This window comes from Orycteropus afer, unplaced genomic scaffold (genome assembly GCF_000298275.1).
Source record: "Orycteropus afer afer isolate SDZICR_OR568_19922 unplaced genomic scaffold, OryAfe1.0 scaffold00002, whole genome shotgun sequence".
In the NCBI taxonomy this organism is placed as follows: domain Eukaryota; kingdom Metazoa; phylum Chordata; class Mammalia; order Tubulidentata; family Orycteropodidae; genus Orycteropus; species Orycteropus afer.
The window spans coordinates 32,949,145-32,964,613 of NW_006921589.1; the positions used below are offsets into that span (position 1 = coordinate 32,949,145).

The 15,469-nt window shown below is 39.7% G+C and overlaps 1 protein-coding gene and 1 non-coding gene across 2 annotated transcripts in view; both read right to left on the reverse strand.

Moving 5' to 3' along the window:
• Nucleotides 1-9,375: 9,375 nt before the first annotated feature.
• LOC122149542 lies at nt 9,376-9,513 on the reverse strand. Its single transcript, XR_006163190.1, has one exon. It is a non-coding gene; the product is annotated as a small nucleolar RNA SNORA42/SNORA80 family (small nucleolar RNA).
• Nucleotides 9,514-9,792: 279 nt separating this feature from the next.
• Nucleotides 9,793-15,469, reverse strand: part of CFLAR (CASP8 and FADD like apoptosis regulator) — a 29,725-nt gene continuing 24,048 nt past the window's right edge. Inside the window, exons 8-9 of the mRNA XM_007935200.2 lie at nt 11,791-12,301; nt 9,793-9,931 (exon numbers count right to left, since the gene is read on the reverse strand). Of these exons, the coding sequence (XP_007933391.2) occupies nt 9,793-9,931; nt 11,791-12,301 (650 nt within the window). The remainder of the gene's footprint in view (nt 9,932-11,790; nt 12,302-15,469) is intronic.

Here is a 15,469-nt window from a genome sequence, read left to right on the forward strand (position 1 = left end):
AAGTATGGAATAAATGGAAGAGGAGGAAATGGAGGGAGCGTAGACTAATCTTATAAAAAGTTCACAAGGACAGTGGCTTGAAGGAGAGGGACTTTGATGGAGAAGGCAGAGCCTGGTTTTAGGCTGAAGGAAAGGATGAAAGAGACACAGAGAAGCAAAAGATACAAAACAGTTAAAATAATTGATGGACTGAAGTCTGGGAACTAATAGAAGGTAAACTCAAAACCAAACTCACTGCCACTGAGGCGATGCCGACTCATAGTGACTCCCTTTGGGTTTCCAAGGTGGTAAATCTTTACAGAAATAGATTATCCAGTCTTCCTTCCATGGAGTGGCTGATGGGTTTGAACCATCAGCCTCTGGTTAGCAGTCAAATGCCTTAGGCACTACGCCACCAGAGCTCCTTAGTAGAAGGGAATGGGGGATCAAAAACAAGAGTGGAAATGTTAGTTTTGAAGAGGTGGGATAAGTTGTTCTCTGGAACAGAAAGAATGTAACACTGGGGACAAATGAAGGAAGTTCATATAATATTTGTATAAGAGCTTGGTTTGTCTCTCTCCATTAGTCTTTTGAAGTGTACAATGAAGTAGAGAGCAGTATAGAAATTCTTTACCAAGTTGCCTTTTGGAGTTAAACATGTCATTTCTAGTTGCAAAAAGAACTCACTGATTTTTAGTACAGACTCTTATTTTAAAATTATTTCTATGATTCATGTTTAGTTCAATGAACACACAATGCATAAACAGGGACATAACAAAGTCAGAAAAATGAACATTTAAATGGCCAATAAACAAGAAGAGATGCTAACACTGCAATAATCAAGTAAATGCTAATTAAAAACAAGTTATCTTTTTTCACCCAAAAAATTGACAAAGATTTTGAAGAACGCTAACCAATAGTGATATTCAGGCACTTGCTGCACTACTGATGGGGATATAAATTGATGAAACCATTCTGGAGACCTCAATAACTAGAATGTCTAACCAACATTTAAACTTTAGAGCAGGAAATTCTATTTCTAGGATTTCATCCTAAGGTAGTAGTCAAATAGGTAGGAGAGATGTTTCCTATGGGATTGTTTAAAATAGTGAAAAACTGTGAACAACTTAAATGTTATATAGAAATATATCCATATGGACATGACCACATGAATGAAGAGAACAGTATTGTAATATTATGCCATTTATATTTAAAACAAATACACTGTGTTTTTATATATCAAAGAAACTTGACTTTTTAAAATAATAAATAGCTTTTCCTTTATTTTTTAAAGTTACAGTAATATGTGCTCTGTACAAAACAAAATAATACAATTTAGTTTATTCAAAACTGCAAGCCCCCAACATTATTTATATTCTTTCAAACCATCATTCTTCATGCACAAAAAGTCTTTACTTTGATGATTCCTTCAAAAAAACAATAAACTTTTTACTTTGATAATTTAAAAAAGACATTTCATTTTAGAACAGAGTTAGCCTCTAAGCTATGAAAAATATGTATGATATGGTGTTAGTTATATATTTCAAGGTTTTACTAAAGCAAGCATATGTTACATTATTATAACTACATTTTAAAAAATAATCAAACCATTTCGTGAAAATAAAAGTCTCCACTTGTAGGGATGGACACAGGAAAGCAGTAGCTATCAGGAGGAAGTGGGAGAGGAGATGTTGCATTGTGCTAAATTGTAGTCAATGTCATGAGACAAAGTGTATGTGATCTGCTGTACTGAAAGTGTATTTGCTCTGTAAATTTTCACCCAAATCACAATAATATATATATATATATACACACACACACACACACACACACACATATATATATATACACACACACATAGATAGAAATCTTGTTGTTATGTGCCATTGAGTTGGACCCGACTTACAGCAACCCCTCCTTGGGTTTCTGAGGTGGTATGACTATGGAAGTAGATTGCCCAACCTTCCTTCTAAGGAGTGGCTGGTGGGTTTGAACTGCCCGCCTTCTGGTTAGCAGTCAAGTGCCTTAGGCACTATGCTACCAGAGCTCCACAGATAGAAATATCTATAGGCATATGTACATACAAGTATGTGTGTGCATGCACTTAAATCCATACATATAATAAAGCACATAGGGGACAGCAGTAAGGATATTTCTTTGACCTAACCAAATACCTCACGAGATTGGTTTTCAGGGTTTGAAGACTTAGGACCATAATATCAAGAGGCATCTTTATCGTAATTACTAGAAATTGGAAGCCACTAAGATGTCCTTTAATAGATCAATGCATTAAAAAAAAAAAAAACTGGTGAATCCATACAATGGAGTTTTATCTAGTGATAAAAAGAAATGAACTATCAAACCACAAAAAGACATAGAGACATAGAGAAACCTTAAATGCACATTACTAAGTGAAAGAATCTAATTTGGAAAAGCTACATACTGTATGATTCTGACTATGTGACATTCTGGAAAGCTGTGCTGCCGGTAGTGTTAGGTGTCATCGAATGGGCCCTGTCCTCCTCTGTCTTAGTCTGGATGCTCTGCTGAAACCTGTCCACCACGAGTGACCTTCCTGGTATTTGAAATACCAGTGGCATAGCTTCCAGCATCACAGCAACAGTAAGCCACCACAGGACGAAAAACTGAGACAAGGAGTGGCTGGAAAACTATTGTTGTTGTTGTTAGGTGCTGTAGAATTGGCTCCAACTCATAGCAACCCTATATACAACAGAGCAAAACACTGCTCAGTCCTGTGCCAGCCTCACAATCCCTGCTGTACCTGAGCCCACTGTTGCAGCCACTGTGCCAATCCATCTCGTTGAGGGCCTTCCCCTTTTTCATTGACTCTCCACTTTACTAAGCATGATATCCTTCTTCAGGGAATGGGGATGGTCAAAATGATCAGTGGTTACAAGATAGAGATGACAGGAATTAATCGTTGCAGTGCAAGGCATTTTTAAGGCAATGAAACTATTCTGTATGATACTGTAATCATGAACACATAATATTATACATCAAAATTCAGATAACTGTGGAACACAAAGAATGAACCCTAATTTAAGCTATAGACTTCAGTTAATAATAATGTATCAATATTGGCTCACCAATTGTAACAAATGTACCACACAAACACAAGATGTTGATAACAGGAAACACAGTGTGCAGCAGGGGAGGGGAGTATGGGAACTATCTATACTAGTTGCATAATTTTTCTGTAAGCCCAGAAATGCTCTAAAAAGTAAAGTCTATTAAAACACACAAACACACATACAACAGCAACAACATCCCAGGGACCCCCCGGAATACAGTCCTAAATTTGGCATTTAAAAATCCCAAATGCCATCTCCTCTCTGAAAGTGAATCGTAAATTTTTAGTGAATTTGAAAGGATATGGGTATTGTTTGCAGGGCGTATTTTCTCAAGTATCACTTGTGAAGATCTTAGAAAATAAGATGTAATTATAAAGTATCAAGATTGCTTTGGATAAAAAGAAGTCAACCCACATGTGTTGGAAATTACCACTGGATATTATTATAACTGAACTTCCAAGTTTTGCCTACTTTGTGTGGCACACTACAGTAAACCGTTCATACATGTTTGTTAAGTCTAGAATGTGGCACATTCTGCAAGTTAACTAGCCTAGACACTTTAAAAGCCGGGTCATAAAAGGGGTAAGGGTAAAATGCTTGGAGGGCTGACTGTTCTAGACTAAAAGAGTCTAGAGACACATAAAACAAAAAAGAGTCTACAGACACATAAAACAAACAAAAGCAATGAATGGACCATGCCTGAATCCCAACTAGGGAAAAATTAGCTACAGAAGACTTATGGGGACAATTGGGGAATTTAAATATGGACTTGTATATTAGATAACATTATACAATTGCTGTGGATTTTATTAGGTGGTTTTATGTAGGAGACTGCCTTATTCCTAAGGGAGAAAGAAGATAATTCTAGGTATATAGAAAGAAAAATATATACAATGCAAAAAATGGCAAATTATAAATAGGTGTTGAATCCAGGTGGAGGGCGTTAAAGTGCATATTATCCTATTCTTTCAACTTTTGTGTGTATTTAAATTTTTCCATTGAAAAAAGTTTGGGGAATCACTGAGTCACAATAAAAAATTTAAAAAAAAAGTTTTGGGAAAATATTTGTAGAATGAATTCATTAATCCTAATTTACTCTTTTTTCAAATCGATGTGATATTCATACAACACAAAACCATTTTAAGAGGAACCTGCAACACTATTGCTCTAAGATACAATTTAAACATGGAACTGAAGCCACTCCTGGAGGTCACCTTTCATCCAAATAATAGATTGACTTATAAAATACACAGTATCACCCATGAGTACTGTGCTCCTTTAAATAATAAAAGTATGTGAGACCAAAAGATGAGAAGGTAAAAAGGGGCAGGGAAGGTAGGTTAATGGAAAGAGAACCAAGAGAATGGAAATAACGAGAATGCTGACCGATTATGAGGAATGTGACCAATGTCTCGGAACAATTGGTATAAAATTTGTTAAATGGAAACCTAACTTGCTGTGTACATATTCACCAAAAACAAAATACAATATTATTATTATTATTATCATTTAAAGTAACCCTTTTGAAGTATATAATTCAGTGGTATTAGGACATTCACAAATGTTGTACAAACATCACTTCCATCCAGTTCCAAAACATTACCAATACCCCCAAAAGAGACCCAGTACACATTAAGCAGTCTCTCCCTATTTCCTTCTCCCCCATGTCCTGGCAAACACTAATCAGCATTCTATCTCGATAAATTTACTTATTCTGGATATTTTATATAAATGGAATCACACAATAGATGACCTTTTGTGTCTTACAATGTTTTCGTGGTTCATCCATGTTGTAGCAGGTATCCATAATTCCATTTTTTTATGACTGAGCCATATTCCATTGTACGAATATGCTACATTTTCTTTACCTGTCCATCCACTGATGAACACCTGGGTTGTTTCTATTGTGAACAGCAGCACTATGAACGTTCATGTACAAGTGTTTGTTTGAACCCAATCTACTCTTTAGGAGACCCTCCTAGGGAGTTAACTAATCGATGGATACTTAATACATATACAGGCTGATATTGCAGAGAGATTTATAAAAAAGGATTTGTTTTCTTGTGTTTAGTAAGTGTGTAACAGAGCCAAAGTGGAAAATGTTGGGCTTGGGGGCCCTCCAGCTTTAGGGTGGCATCCTTTTGAGTGTTATATCCTAAACATATGAGGACAGTTCATGTGTCTTCCTCATACTCAACTTTATCTTTCACACTCTTACTCACTATGAATCTACAAGTGTACTCCAAAAGTTTGAGTGATTTGAGTAATTTAAGTGAATGTGAGTGATTCAACTAGAATGCTTTTTCCATGGCAATTGCATCTCTTATCTCCAAACCCACTTATAATGCCTTAGTAAAACGTGTCAATACCCTTAGCAACAACTAAAAAAGAGAAAATTCGATAAACAGGATCATATATGTTAGAAACTGAGCTCAGTTCAGACTTGAAATACACACAAACTTAAAAATAACAATAATAAATAAAAATAATAGAAAATAACCATCTGGATTGCTTTTTCTTTTAAATATGTAACATGCATAACCATTCAAAATATGTTAACAAATGGGAGAACAATGTGGAACAAAACTCAAAATCATAAAAAAGATCAGGTGTACTGGTCTGAGGGAGCCTGGTAAGACTCCTGAGACTATGGGCCCTAGTTATCTTTCAGGCTTGATACTGAAATCACTCCCATGGCTTCCAGCCAAACAACAGACAGGCAAATGGGGTGAACATCTACATTAGCTATACACTCCTTAGAATGATCGATCATGGGAGAACAGAAGGGCAGTATTTGCACAGGGAGATAGCTGGGGAGGGGGGGTCAGGAATGCACAGGAAAGAACACAGGGAAGAAGTAACTACAGGGAGGAGGTGGGAAGAGAGCTGTTACATTGTGGGGAATTGCAGTTAATGTCATGAAAAAAAGTATCAACTGCTATATGGAAAATGAACCTGCTCTTTAAATTTTCATCCAAATCACAATTAAAAAGTGGGGGGGGGGGGACTTTAACAAAGTAACTATGCTAGTTAGTTGGACAAGGTTGGATTGAAACATAAGTCTATAATAAAAGTGGCTGATTTTTCTCTCACATTAAAGTCCAGAAGTAGGCAGTCTAGGGCTAGTATGGTGACTGCTCCTTACTGTTGTCCATCACAAGGCTCTTTCCCACTCACCACTCAGACATTCCTACAGTATAGCCCTTAACCTCACAGTTCAAGATGGCAGCTAGAGTTCCAGTCATCACAACCGTATCCTAGTTAGCAGAATGGAGGAAGGGACAGAGAAAGAGCTAAGAGCAAACACTAGTTGTCACATGACTCCTCTGCTTAGATCTCATTGGCCAGGACTTAATCACAGGATACACCAAACTACAACTTGAGGCTTGGACAAACAGTCTGTATTCTGTGAGACTACGGTGGTCAGTTACAAATCGGGGTTTCTATTTGTTATTGTTCTTGTTGTTGTTACGTGCCATCAAGTAGGACCCGACTCATAGCGACCCCTCCTTGGGTTTCTGGGGCAATATCACTACGGAAGTAATTGCCCCATCTTCCTTCCAAGGAGTGGCTGGTGGGTTTGAACCGCCAGCCTTCTGGTTAGCAGTCAAGTGCCTTAGGCACTATGCTACCAGAGGGTTTCTATTAGAAGGGAGAAAAAGGAAAATGGGTATCTGGGGATAGTGAGCAGGGTCTGCCACAAAGCCAACTTGAAATTCTGACCTCTTAGTGACATAAAAAAACATGCCTGGTACCAAAAATGTGCTCCTAGAATTTAACAGGAGCAGATCCCTAACTTAAACATTGCAGATAGGAGGGGTTCAAGTGACGCTCCCATGACCTTGAAAAAGGAAGGAAGGGATTGGGGCTGGAAATGGAACTGGGTGGAAAAGTCAGTCCTTATAGCCAGTGGCTCAGAGAAGCAGTCTTGACACCAGAGTTCCTGTTACTGAAAAGAGGAGACAAGGATGAGATAGAGAAGTGAAGACACAACTAAGCACAGAAGGGCATCTTCATCAGCAGTGACGAACCAACCAGTCCAAAGCGGAAAGAGAGTACCGGGCTTTAGTGCAGACACCAGTATTGTCAAACACAGTTAGATATAGAGGAGAATTGGGAAAACAGAGAAGAGGAAAATATATCAGCCACAGTCCTGGCATCCACACATCCCTTTGGAATACTTCGTTCCTGCCTTTTATTTTCCTTTAAGAGCTATTTTTCTGTTTTATTTGTATTTTAAACATGGTTAAGGTAAACATACTAGATGCACTATTTTGTGTGCTGCCTTTTCTCACATAACATGAATATATGAGCATTTTGCATGTTATGAGGTTCTTTGTAGAGGCCATATAGTGAACTGGTTAAGCGTGTGGGGCCTTGAGGTGGCTCTCTTTACAGCCTGAATTCATGCTATAGTGTTGGGTGAACATGAGTAAGCTACTTAACATAACTTTGCCTCATTCTTGGTGGTAGTTGAGGTCCCCCCTTTCTACCTCAGGGATGACTCATTTTAAGCCTAGCAGGATGGTAAAACTGATCATTCCCCTCAATAGGGTTCCATACACATTATTTGCATAGTACCATCACCACAATGGTGCTAGGCACCATATTTGTGTTATTAGCAAGCTGTCCAATCCCCTTGGTGGGCCACTAGTATCTTATTTACATAGCTCCACCCAATCATTTAATGGAGCTACAAGACTATGGCTAAAAAGGCCATGTAAAAGCAACCCATCACACCACAAGTATACAGATTATCATTATAAGAATACATAAAAGTAAAATGAAACACAGGGAAAATACAGAACAGAATTTTAAATTATCATGGACTCTACACTTTCTGGAGTTAAGGAGGGTGGATGAACCTCTGAAATTACTGTGTTGAGATTATTATGTATAATTATTGTTATAATCCTTAAACCAAAAATACCCCTGAAGTCATGTTAAAACTGTGTAATACTACTCATTGCCATTGAGCTGTTTACGACTAATAGCAACTCCTACTGGATTTCCAAGGCTGTAAATCTTTACAGAAATCAATTGCCCATCTTTCTTCCGCAGAGCATTGGGCAGGTTTGAACCGCTGACCTTCCAGTTAGCAGTCAAGTGCCTTACCCACTACAAATTGAGCAAGAGTTTAGCTAAACTAGTGGGGGAGGGGGAGGTCTGCCTTGAGCATTATTATGCTATGCTCAGAACTATCTGTATGGGATCAAATTGACAAAAGCAACTTGAAATATCAGATAGGAACCTTAGGAGATAGTGAGTTTATGTTAATGAGAGAAACAACTCAGAAAAGAAGGGAATGGTTGCACAATTCAGAGAATATAATCAGCAGCACTGAACGGTACATATAGAAACTGTTGGTTTATGTGTTGCTGTGTATACTCTCAACAACACGAACAACAAAATAAATAAGATTTAGAGGGAAGAAAGTAAAATACAACATGAATATATGTTATACTATGTGCAGTATACATGTGAATTACATGGTATGGCTTTTCTAGCCATAGTCTTTGTAACTCCCACTGAATTACTGGGTGGGACCAGGAAAATATGTATCAACTTGGCTTGGAAGCTGGTAAAAGTTATTCGCTATAATGAGACTGGCAATTAACTCCATGGTAGAATTTGCTGTGAGCAACTGAGTAGCTGCTTTTAAAGTCCTGATTGTTAAAGTCATCCACCTGGGGTATTTCTGTTGAAGCAGCACAAGGTAATCTTCTGGGAAAGTTCACTCTCTCTCAGGTGTGTAGAACTCTGATGTTGGGATTGGTTAGTTTTGCCACTCTGCCAGGCTTAAAATGAGCCCTCCTAGGGCTGCAGGCTGAGAGGGACGCCCAGCTGACAGAGCCACCAGCTGAGAGGTGGTGGTAGTGGAATCAAGAGGCACAAGACAGAGTGGCAAGTGTACTTGGCACACAGAGGCACAGGCCAGGCCCACAGGCATGTCTAAGGGCACAGCAGGGAGACTGTCCTGAGCATGTTCCTGAACGTGAATTGTAGCCTGTTGCTTCCGTAATAAACCCCATAATCTGTGAGTTCTGTGTGGCCACTACAGCAAATTACTGAACCAGCAGAGAGGGGGTAGGTGCCAAGGAAGGGACAGTTGGTGTCAAGGATGGTAAGAGGGCTAGAGAGTGGCAGCACGTCTGGCCTCAGGAACAGGCCTTGGGCTGCTGATGGTGATTCTGTCTTCCTCTTGTGAAGTTAGAGGAGGTCAGAAGATGCCGCCTCCATGCCCCTTCAGCACTATGTGTGTTGTATATTTCTAATTTTTCACTACTCATCGTATTTCTTTTCACACTGTGCAACCCATTACAGTGCTCACAACCTCTAGGTAAGGAATCTGGACAATGACTTGAGACTGTAGTTTCCTCTAGCATGGATATAATATGAAAAAACATGCAGAAAAAGGCTTGCCATAAATCCATTACCATGCTCTGCTCATAACATTTTGAGGTAAGTTACTTTCAAAAAGCGGTGAGCATCAGACTCCCAAAGAACAATGTGCTATTTCAGTTCATAAAAAGAACCAGAATAGAAAACAACACCTTCACTTCAGTTCCAATACCCCTCCTTACAGTCAAGCAGTCCTCACAGGGGGTCATTTCAGCATGGGATGGGACCTTACCTTACCCACATCACACACATATACACTCACTTGAAAACCCTCCCTTCTAAGGATGGAGACAGTAGGCTAAGATGGGCTCTTGGTTTTTCATTTGCAAGAGAGGATGAGTTTCTTTCTCAGCGTGTGTTGCAGCCAGATGGAGTACTTCTCCTTAGCAGAAACTCTACTGTTCCAATCATATACTTTGCTGTGGAGTTCAACATGGAGATCCAAGAGTGGGCGTTTTCTGGAAGAAAAGAGAAAGGCAAAAATAAATGTCATGCCAATATCAAAGAGAAGCCAGATTGTCATTAGGGTGAAGTGAGCCAACAGATGTGAACATGCTTTGGAAGTGTTCCTTTCTAAATGTTTTATAGACTGCTTAGTGAGCATTCCAAACCCGCCCAATGATCACAGCCCCCTACCCCAGCTTTACTCTGGGAATCATCAACCACCTGGATCAACAATGCAAATGTGGGATGATGTAAAAGCTCAATAATACCATTGGCCCACAGAGAATCTACCTTGGCGGGCTGAGTCGCTCCTGCTATGGGGATAAAGGGTATGAGATTTACTCCTAGGCCACTCAGAGCCAGAACCCAGAATGTATTTCCCTGGTGGCTCAGAAACATCATTCTAAATTATAATTAGGTACAAACTAAGAAAGGACAGCTAGTCTCACACTTGAGATACACTGTGGCTTCATTCAACTTAAATGGAAACTAATATTTCCCTGAGAAAAGTATTGTTACCAATAAAAATTAAAATGTTTGCATAACAAAGACTTGCAGACCTCAATAGTCAGATACCACTTTTTTGCCTATCAAATTGTCAAAACTTAGGGGGCGGGAGGGGGAAGAGTATGCAGTGTCTGTGAGAGTTAAGGGAAGCCGGTACTTTCATATAAACCTGGTATAACTGTTCTAAAGGACATTCTGGGGTAAGATGTTATCAAAGGGTTTAAATATGCAAGGGCTTAATGCTCAGAGGACACTGAGCTCTGTTAAGGGTGATAAATTTGAGAATGGCTAATGGTGACGGTTGAACAACATGATGAACATAACTAACGCATCACTGGTCACTGAGATAACTGTACATGTGATGGCTATAGAAAAAGTAAATGTTTTGTTACTTTTATGTATTTGTTGTTACCACAATAAAAAAGAAAAGAAAAGAAAGCTCCTTAACCACAGTAATTCCCCTCTGGGAATTTTCCCTATGAAAACAACTAAGGACAAACACAAATACTGAGCTGCAAGGATGTTTAACTCTTTTCTTTTGCTGAAAGCAAAACACTGCCCAACAACTGGAGATTGGTCAGTAAACTACATTATAGCAATATACTGGGCTACCCTGTAGCCAATAAAACAGTGCTGTAGAAATATGAGTACTGATGTGTAAAAATGTTTGTGACACACTGTTAAGCAAAACAAATGCAGGCTATATAGTAGGTGATGATTCCATTTTGGCTTAAAAACATATTTATATGTAATTGTATGAGTATCCAAAAACAAGATCTGGAAGGCAATACACCAAGATTAGATTAACAAAGGTTGTTTCTTATAAGTATATTATAATTGTTTGCTATGTTTTACTTTTAGGAGCTCTGGTAGCATAATGCCTAAGGCATTTGACTGCTAACCAGAAGGCTGGCAGTTCAAGCCCAGCAGCCACTCCTTAGAAGGAAGATGGGGCAATCTACTTCCATAGTGATACCACCTCAGAAACCCAAGGAGGGGTTGCTACGAGTCGGTTCCGATTTGACGGCAGTGAGTTTGGTTTTTTGGTATGTTTTGCTTTTAATGTCTATATTTTATGAATTTCTTTTTCTGCAAGGAGTATGTACTACTTATGTTACAATAAAAGTAATAATTAAAGAATTTAAGGGAAAAAAATCCAAACTACAAACTGACTTACAAATGATCTTCTGAAACACAAAGCCTTCATCAATTGTGTAGGGTCTATATCACATTCCCAATGGGGAATGAAAAATCTCTCTCCCTCCCTGAAGAGACAGGAATCAAAAACGGCAAAGTGGTACTCCCCATCTTAGTAGCAGGACAACTGACAAGTGTGCAGAGTCTGGCCACCTCCTGGGCGGCTCACCTTTCTTGCCATAGTTTCTGGGAGAGGCACTGCAGGTACACTGAAGGGGAGCCGGGCGACTGCTCCAGGAGGGCCGCATCTGCTCTGCACAGGCTCCAGAGGAAGTCGGCTTCTCGGTGGACCATGCAAGACCCAGGCGGTCTTTCTCTGGGCTCTACATTGTTCATCCCTGCCCCATCCACCTCCAGAAGGCTGCTGTTCCCCTGCTGGTCCTCTGACACCACATAGTTCAGAATAAAAAAGAGCTTTGGCTTCCCTAAGAGAGAAGGGCACAAATCTCCCATGAAGACCCTCCTGATCTGATCCAAAGGGAAACCTGAATGAGTCTGATCCATGCCAAACACGCTATGGGAGCTTCCTCGGCTCACCAGGACACACACAAAGCTGTCGTAGTTTTGATGTTGGGGCATACAGGCAACTTGGTGAAGAGTCTGAATGATATGGTCCACACTGAGATACAAGAAGACCTGGACATCAAAGCCCAAAGATGTGAAGGTGTTCTGAAGAAGTCCTAGGAAAAGAAGTAATTATAATAAAAAAACATGGAAAACAAAACTAAAGTAAGAAAATCTCATGGGGAACTAAAGATCACTAAGCTTTTCTTCTTAGTTACTCGGGAAGCTCCACTAAACTCTGTCTACCAAAGGTGACTGTACTTGTATTTGAAATACTGGTGGCATAGATTCCAGCCTCACAACAACATGCAAACCACCACAGAACGCCAAGCTGACAGACAGATGGTGGTCTATACCTCTGTTGTTGTTGTTGTTGTTGTTGTTATGTGCTGTCAAGTCAGACCCGACTCACAGCAACCCCTCCTTGGGTTTCCAAGGCAGTATCACTGTGGAAGTAGATTGCCCAACCTTCCTTCCAAGGAGTGGCTGGTGGGTTTGAACCACCAGCCTTCTGGTTAGCAGTCAAGTACCTTAAGCTGCCTAGAAATCCTGCAAAATCCAATTCTTCCTCATCTGCTCAGTTTGTCTTCACTGGAGGAATAAACATGGCCTTCTGAATTATAGTATATCTCTCCCATAACAAAGAGAGACGTCTTTCTCTTCCTCATTCAAAAATTTCAGGTCCTCTTGGGAGCCACCCATTAAGTTTCTATTCCTTGCCAGGGGAATACCATCTATTTAGTTCATTTGTCAGACAGAAAACTGCTCTGTCCTAAGCCCAGAGACTAAACAATTATTTCCCAAACCAGGCTGTCACCTAAGCTGTTAGCCTACTTCTATAGATTTGTTTCTGTGTCTGATCATTAAGTGCCCACTTTCTCCCAACCCTGGTATGTGGTCTTTCAGAAGTCTAACACTGCATTCACCCCAAATCACACAACACAATAGTAATTATAACAGATATAACTTCCACCAAAGAACAAGGGACTCCATTTCATACCTACTTAGGTATCACTGAAAAGGATCAAGAGGACATTCAAAAACAAAGGCACCACATTACCATTCACTACGTATTTTCAATTCTCTACATTAAATGGGGACAACGCAGAGCACACACGAATAGTCACAAATAACCCAAAGACTTACAACTTCAACAGTTTCAAGCTTCTTGCCCAGCAAACATTTTATCAACCACTAATAAATTAGAAAAGTGGCTTCTCAGAAGGACACTGGAAAAAGATAAAAGGTAAGAAGATATGTAGCTTTGGATAAGCAAAAACCTGAAATACTCAGCCACTGGGAGAGTTGGCTTGAATCACTCTATGAATTTAATCCACCCAGTCTATCAGCAGCCTTTGTATATATTCACCCAGGACCTAACGGGGCTTTCTGCTAAGGATACTTGGGTTTAATTGTGGCCCCACCTCCTACTAGATATGGTGGTTTTAAAATTTGGCCACAAATACTTTGACACTCCTCCCTTCAAAAGAAAAAAAAAGCCTAATTCCCAACCCCTTGAATGAGGACCAGACTTGGTAACTAATTTCTAATGAACGGAATGTGGCAGAGTGAGATGATGTGACTTCCTAAGCTGGGTCATAAAAAGAGCTTCTGCCTCGCTCGTTCACTCTTTTTCTCCTTTGAATCCTTCCCTCTGGGGGAAGTCAGCTGCCATGTTATGAGAATACCCAAGCAGTCCTGAGGAGAGGCCCACATGAATGGAACTGAGGACTCCCACCAACAGCCAGCACCACCCTTCCAGCCACGTGAGTGAACCACCTTACATGTGGATCATCCAATCTCAGCCGAGCCTTTAGATGAACCCAGCTGACAGCTGGGGCCAGAGACTCTAGGCCAGAACAACCCAATCAAGCCATTCTTAAACTCATGACCTATAGAATCTATGAGCAATACAAATAAGTTAGTATAGTTGTTTTAAGCCACTGAATTTTGGAATGATTTGTACCCATTATTAGATAAATAATTCACCAGGTAAGTCCCTTGCCCTGTCCTGTCAGTTAAAGGAAGGATAAAAACCATTTCTTAAGACTGTTGTGTTAAATGAAATCAAAATGAAGTCACGTGGTTGACAAAAAGGCATCAGCGGTCACCTAGACAATATACCCAACACTTGTCTTTAGTGAAACTTAAGCCTACTTTACTGTAAATCAGACAACCCTGAGACCAATGAGATTCTGACAGAGCCTCCAACTTCCTTAACTAATGAAATCCTGATAGCATTTTAACAGCAAATTGTATAAGCCAATCAGAAATAAGACTCTTTGCTTCCATGTTTTGTCAATGAAAGTCTGTCACTGTCTATGATAATAGGCAACAAACAACCCAGAAAAGGAGGGTGAGAATGGTTGCACAACTCAAAGTATGTAATCAATGTCACTGAATGGCACACTAGAAAATATTGAATTGGTGCATGCTTTGCTGTGTATATTCTATTCTCAACAATAACAAAAACAAAATAAATAAAATTTAGGAGAAAAAAAAAGTTTTTCACTGCTGATACTTGACAGAGTAGGCTTCCACTGTGATTTGGTGCTATCCAATCTGCAAATCTTCGGCTCAAATAAACTTCATCTAGTAGATTAATTTTATTATGGACTCAGTTTCTTTTGATAGCAGTCAGGCTATAATTTCTCTTCCCCTCTGTCTGACCCACAGTTAAGAGTGAAAAAATAAATTTTATATAATGTAATAACGGAGATACAATGAAGGGGTCAATGTCCTTAAAATACTGTGATCAATAAGTAGAACTATCAAGAAAACAGGGGACATGCTCCACAGATTGCTAATAACCTATTAGAAAACCTATTAGAAACTCACTGGCACCTGTACTATCTCCAGGTGGTAGAAAAGGCCTTTCAACACAGCTCCCTAGCCATCTCCTCAGAGGGCGTAGCCTCAGTCCCCAGTACCAGGCCACAGATGAAATGAAAGACAGTACAATGAAAGAATTGACCTAGGACCCAAATTCCATCATGACTACTTTATTCCAAACACTTCCTTTCAGGATTCACAGATCTCTAATCATGGATTATTGTCTCCTGCAGAGGGCAGAAGCAAACAGGAAAACACCAAACTCAGCTTTTGCTCACTTGTTATCACAGGCTTCCTTTGCTCAAAACCTCCTCTCTTATTAGAGTCCTTGAAGAACACTGTGACATGCTCTCTCTTTCCGGAGGTGGGAAAGAGACAGACAAATGCTGCTCGCCAGCTCTTTCCGTTATCTGGGCTCTCTATAGGTTCTGGAGAGCAGCCCTTGTTATACT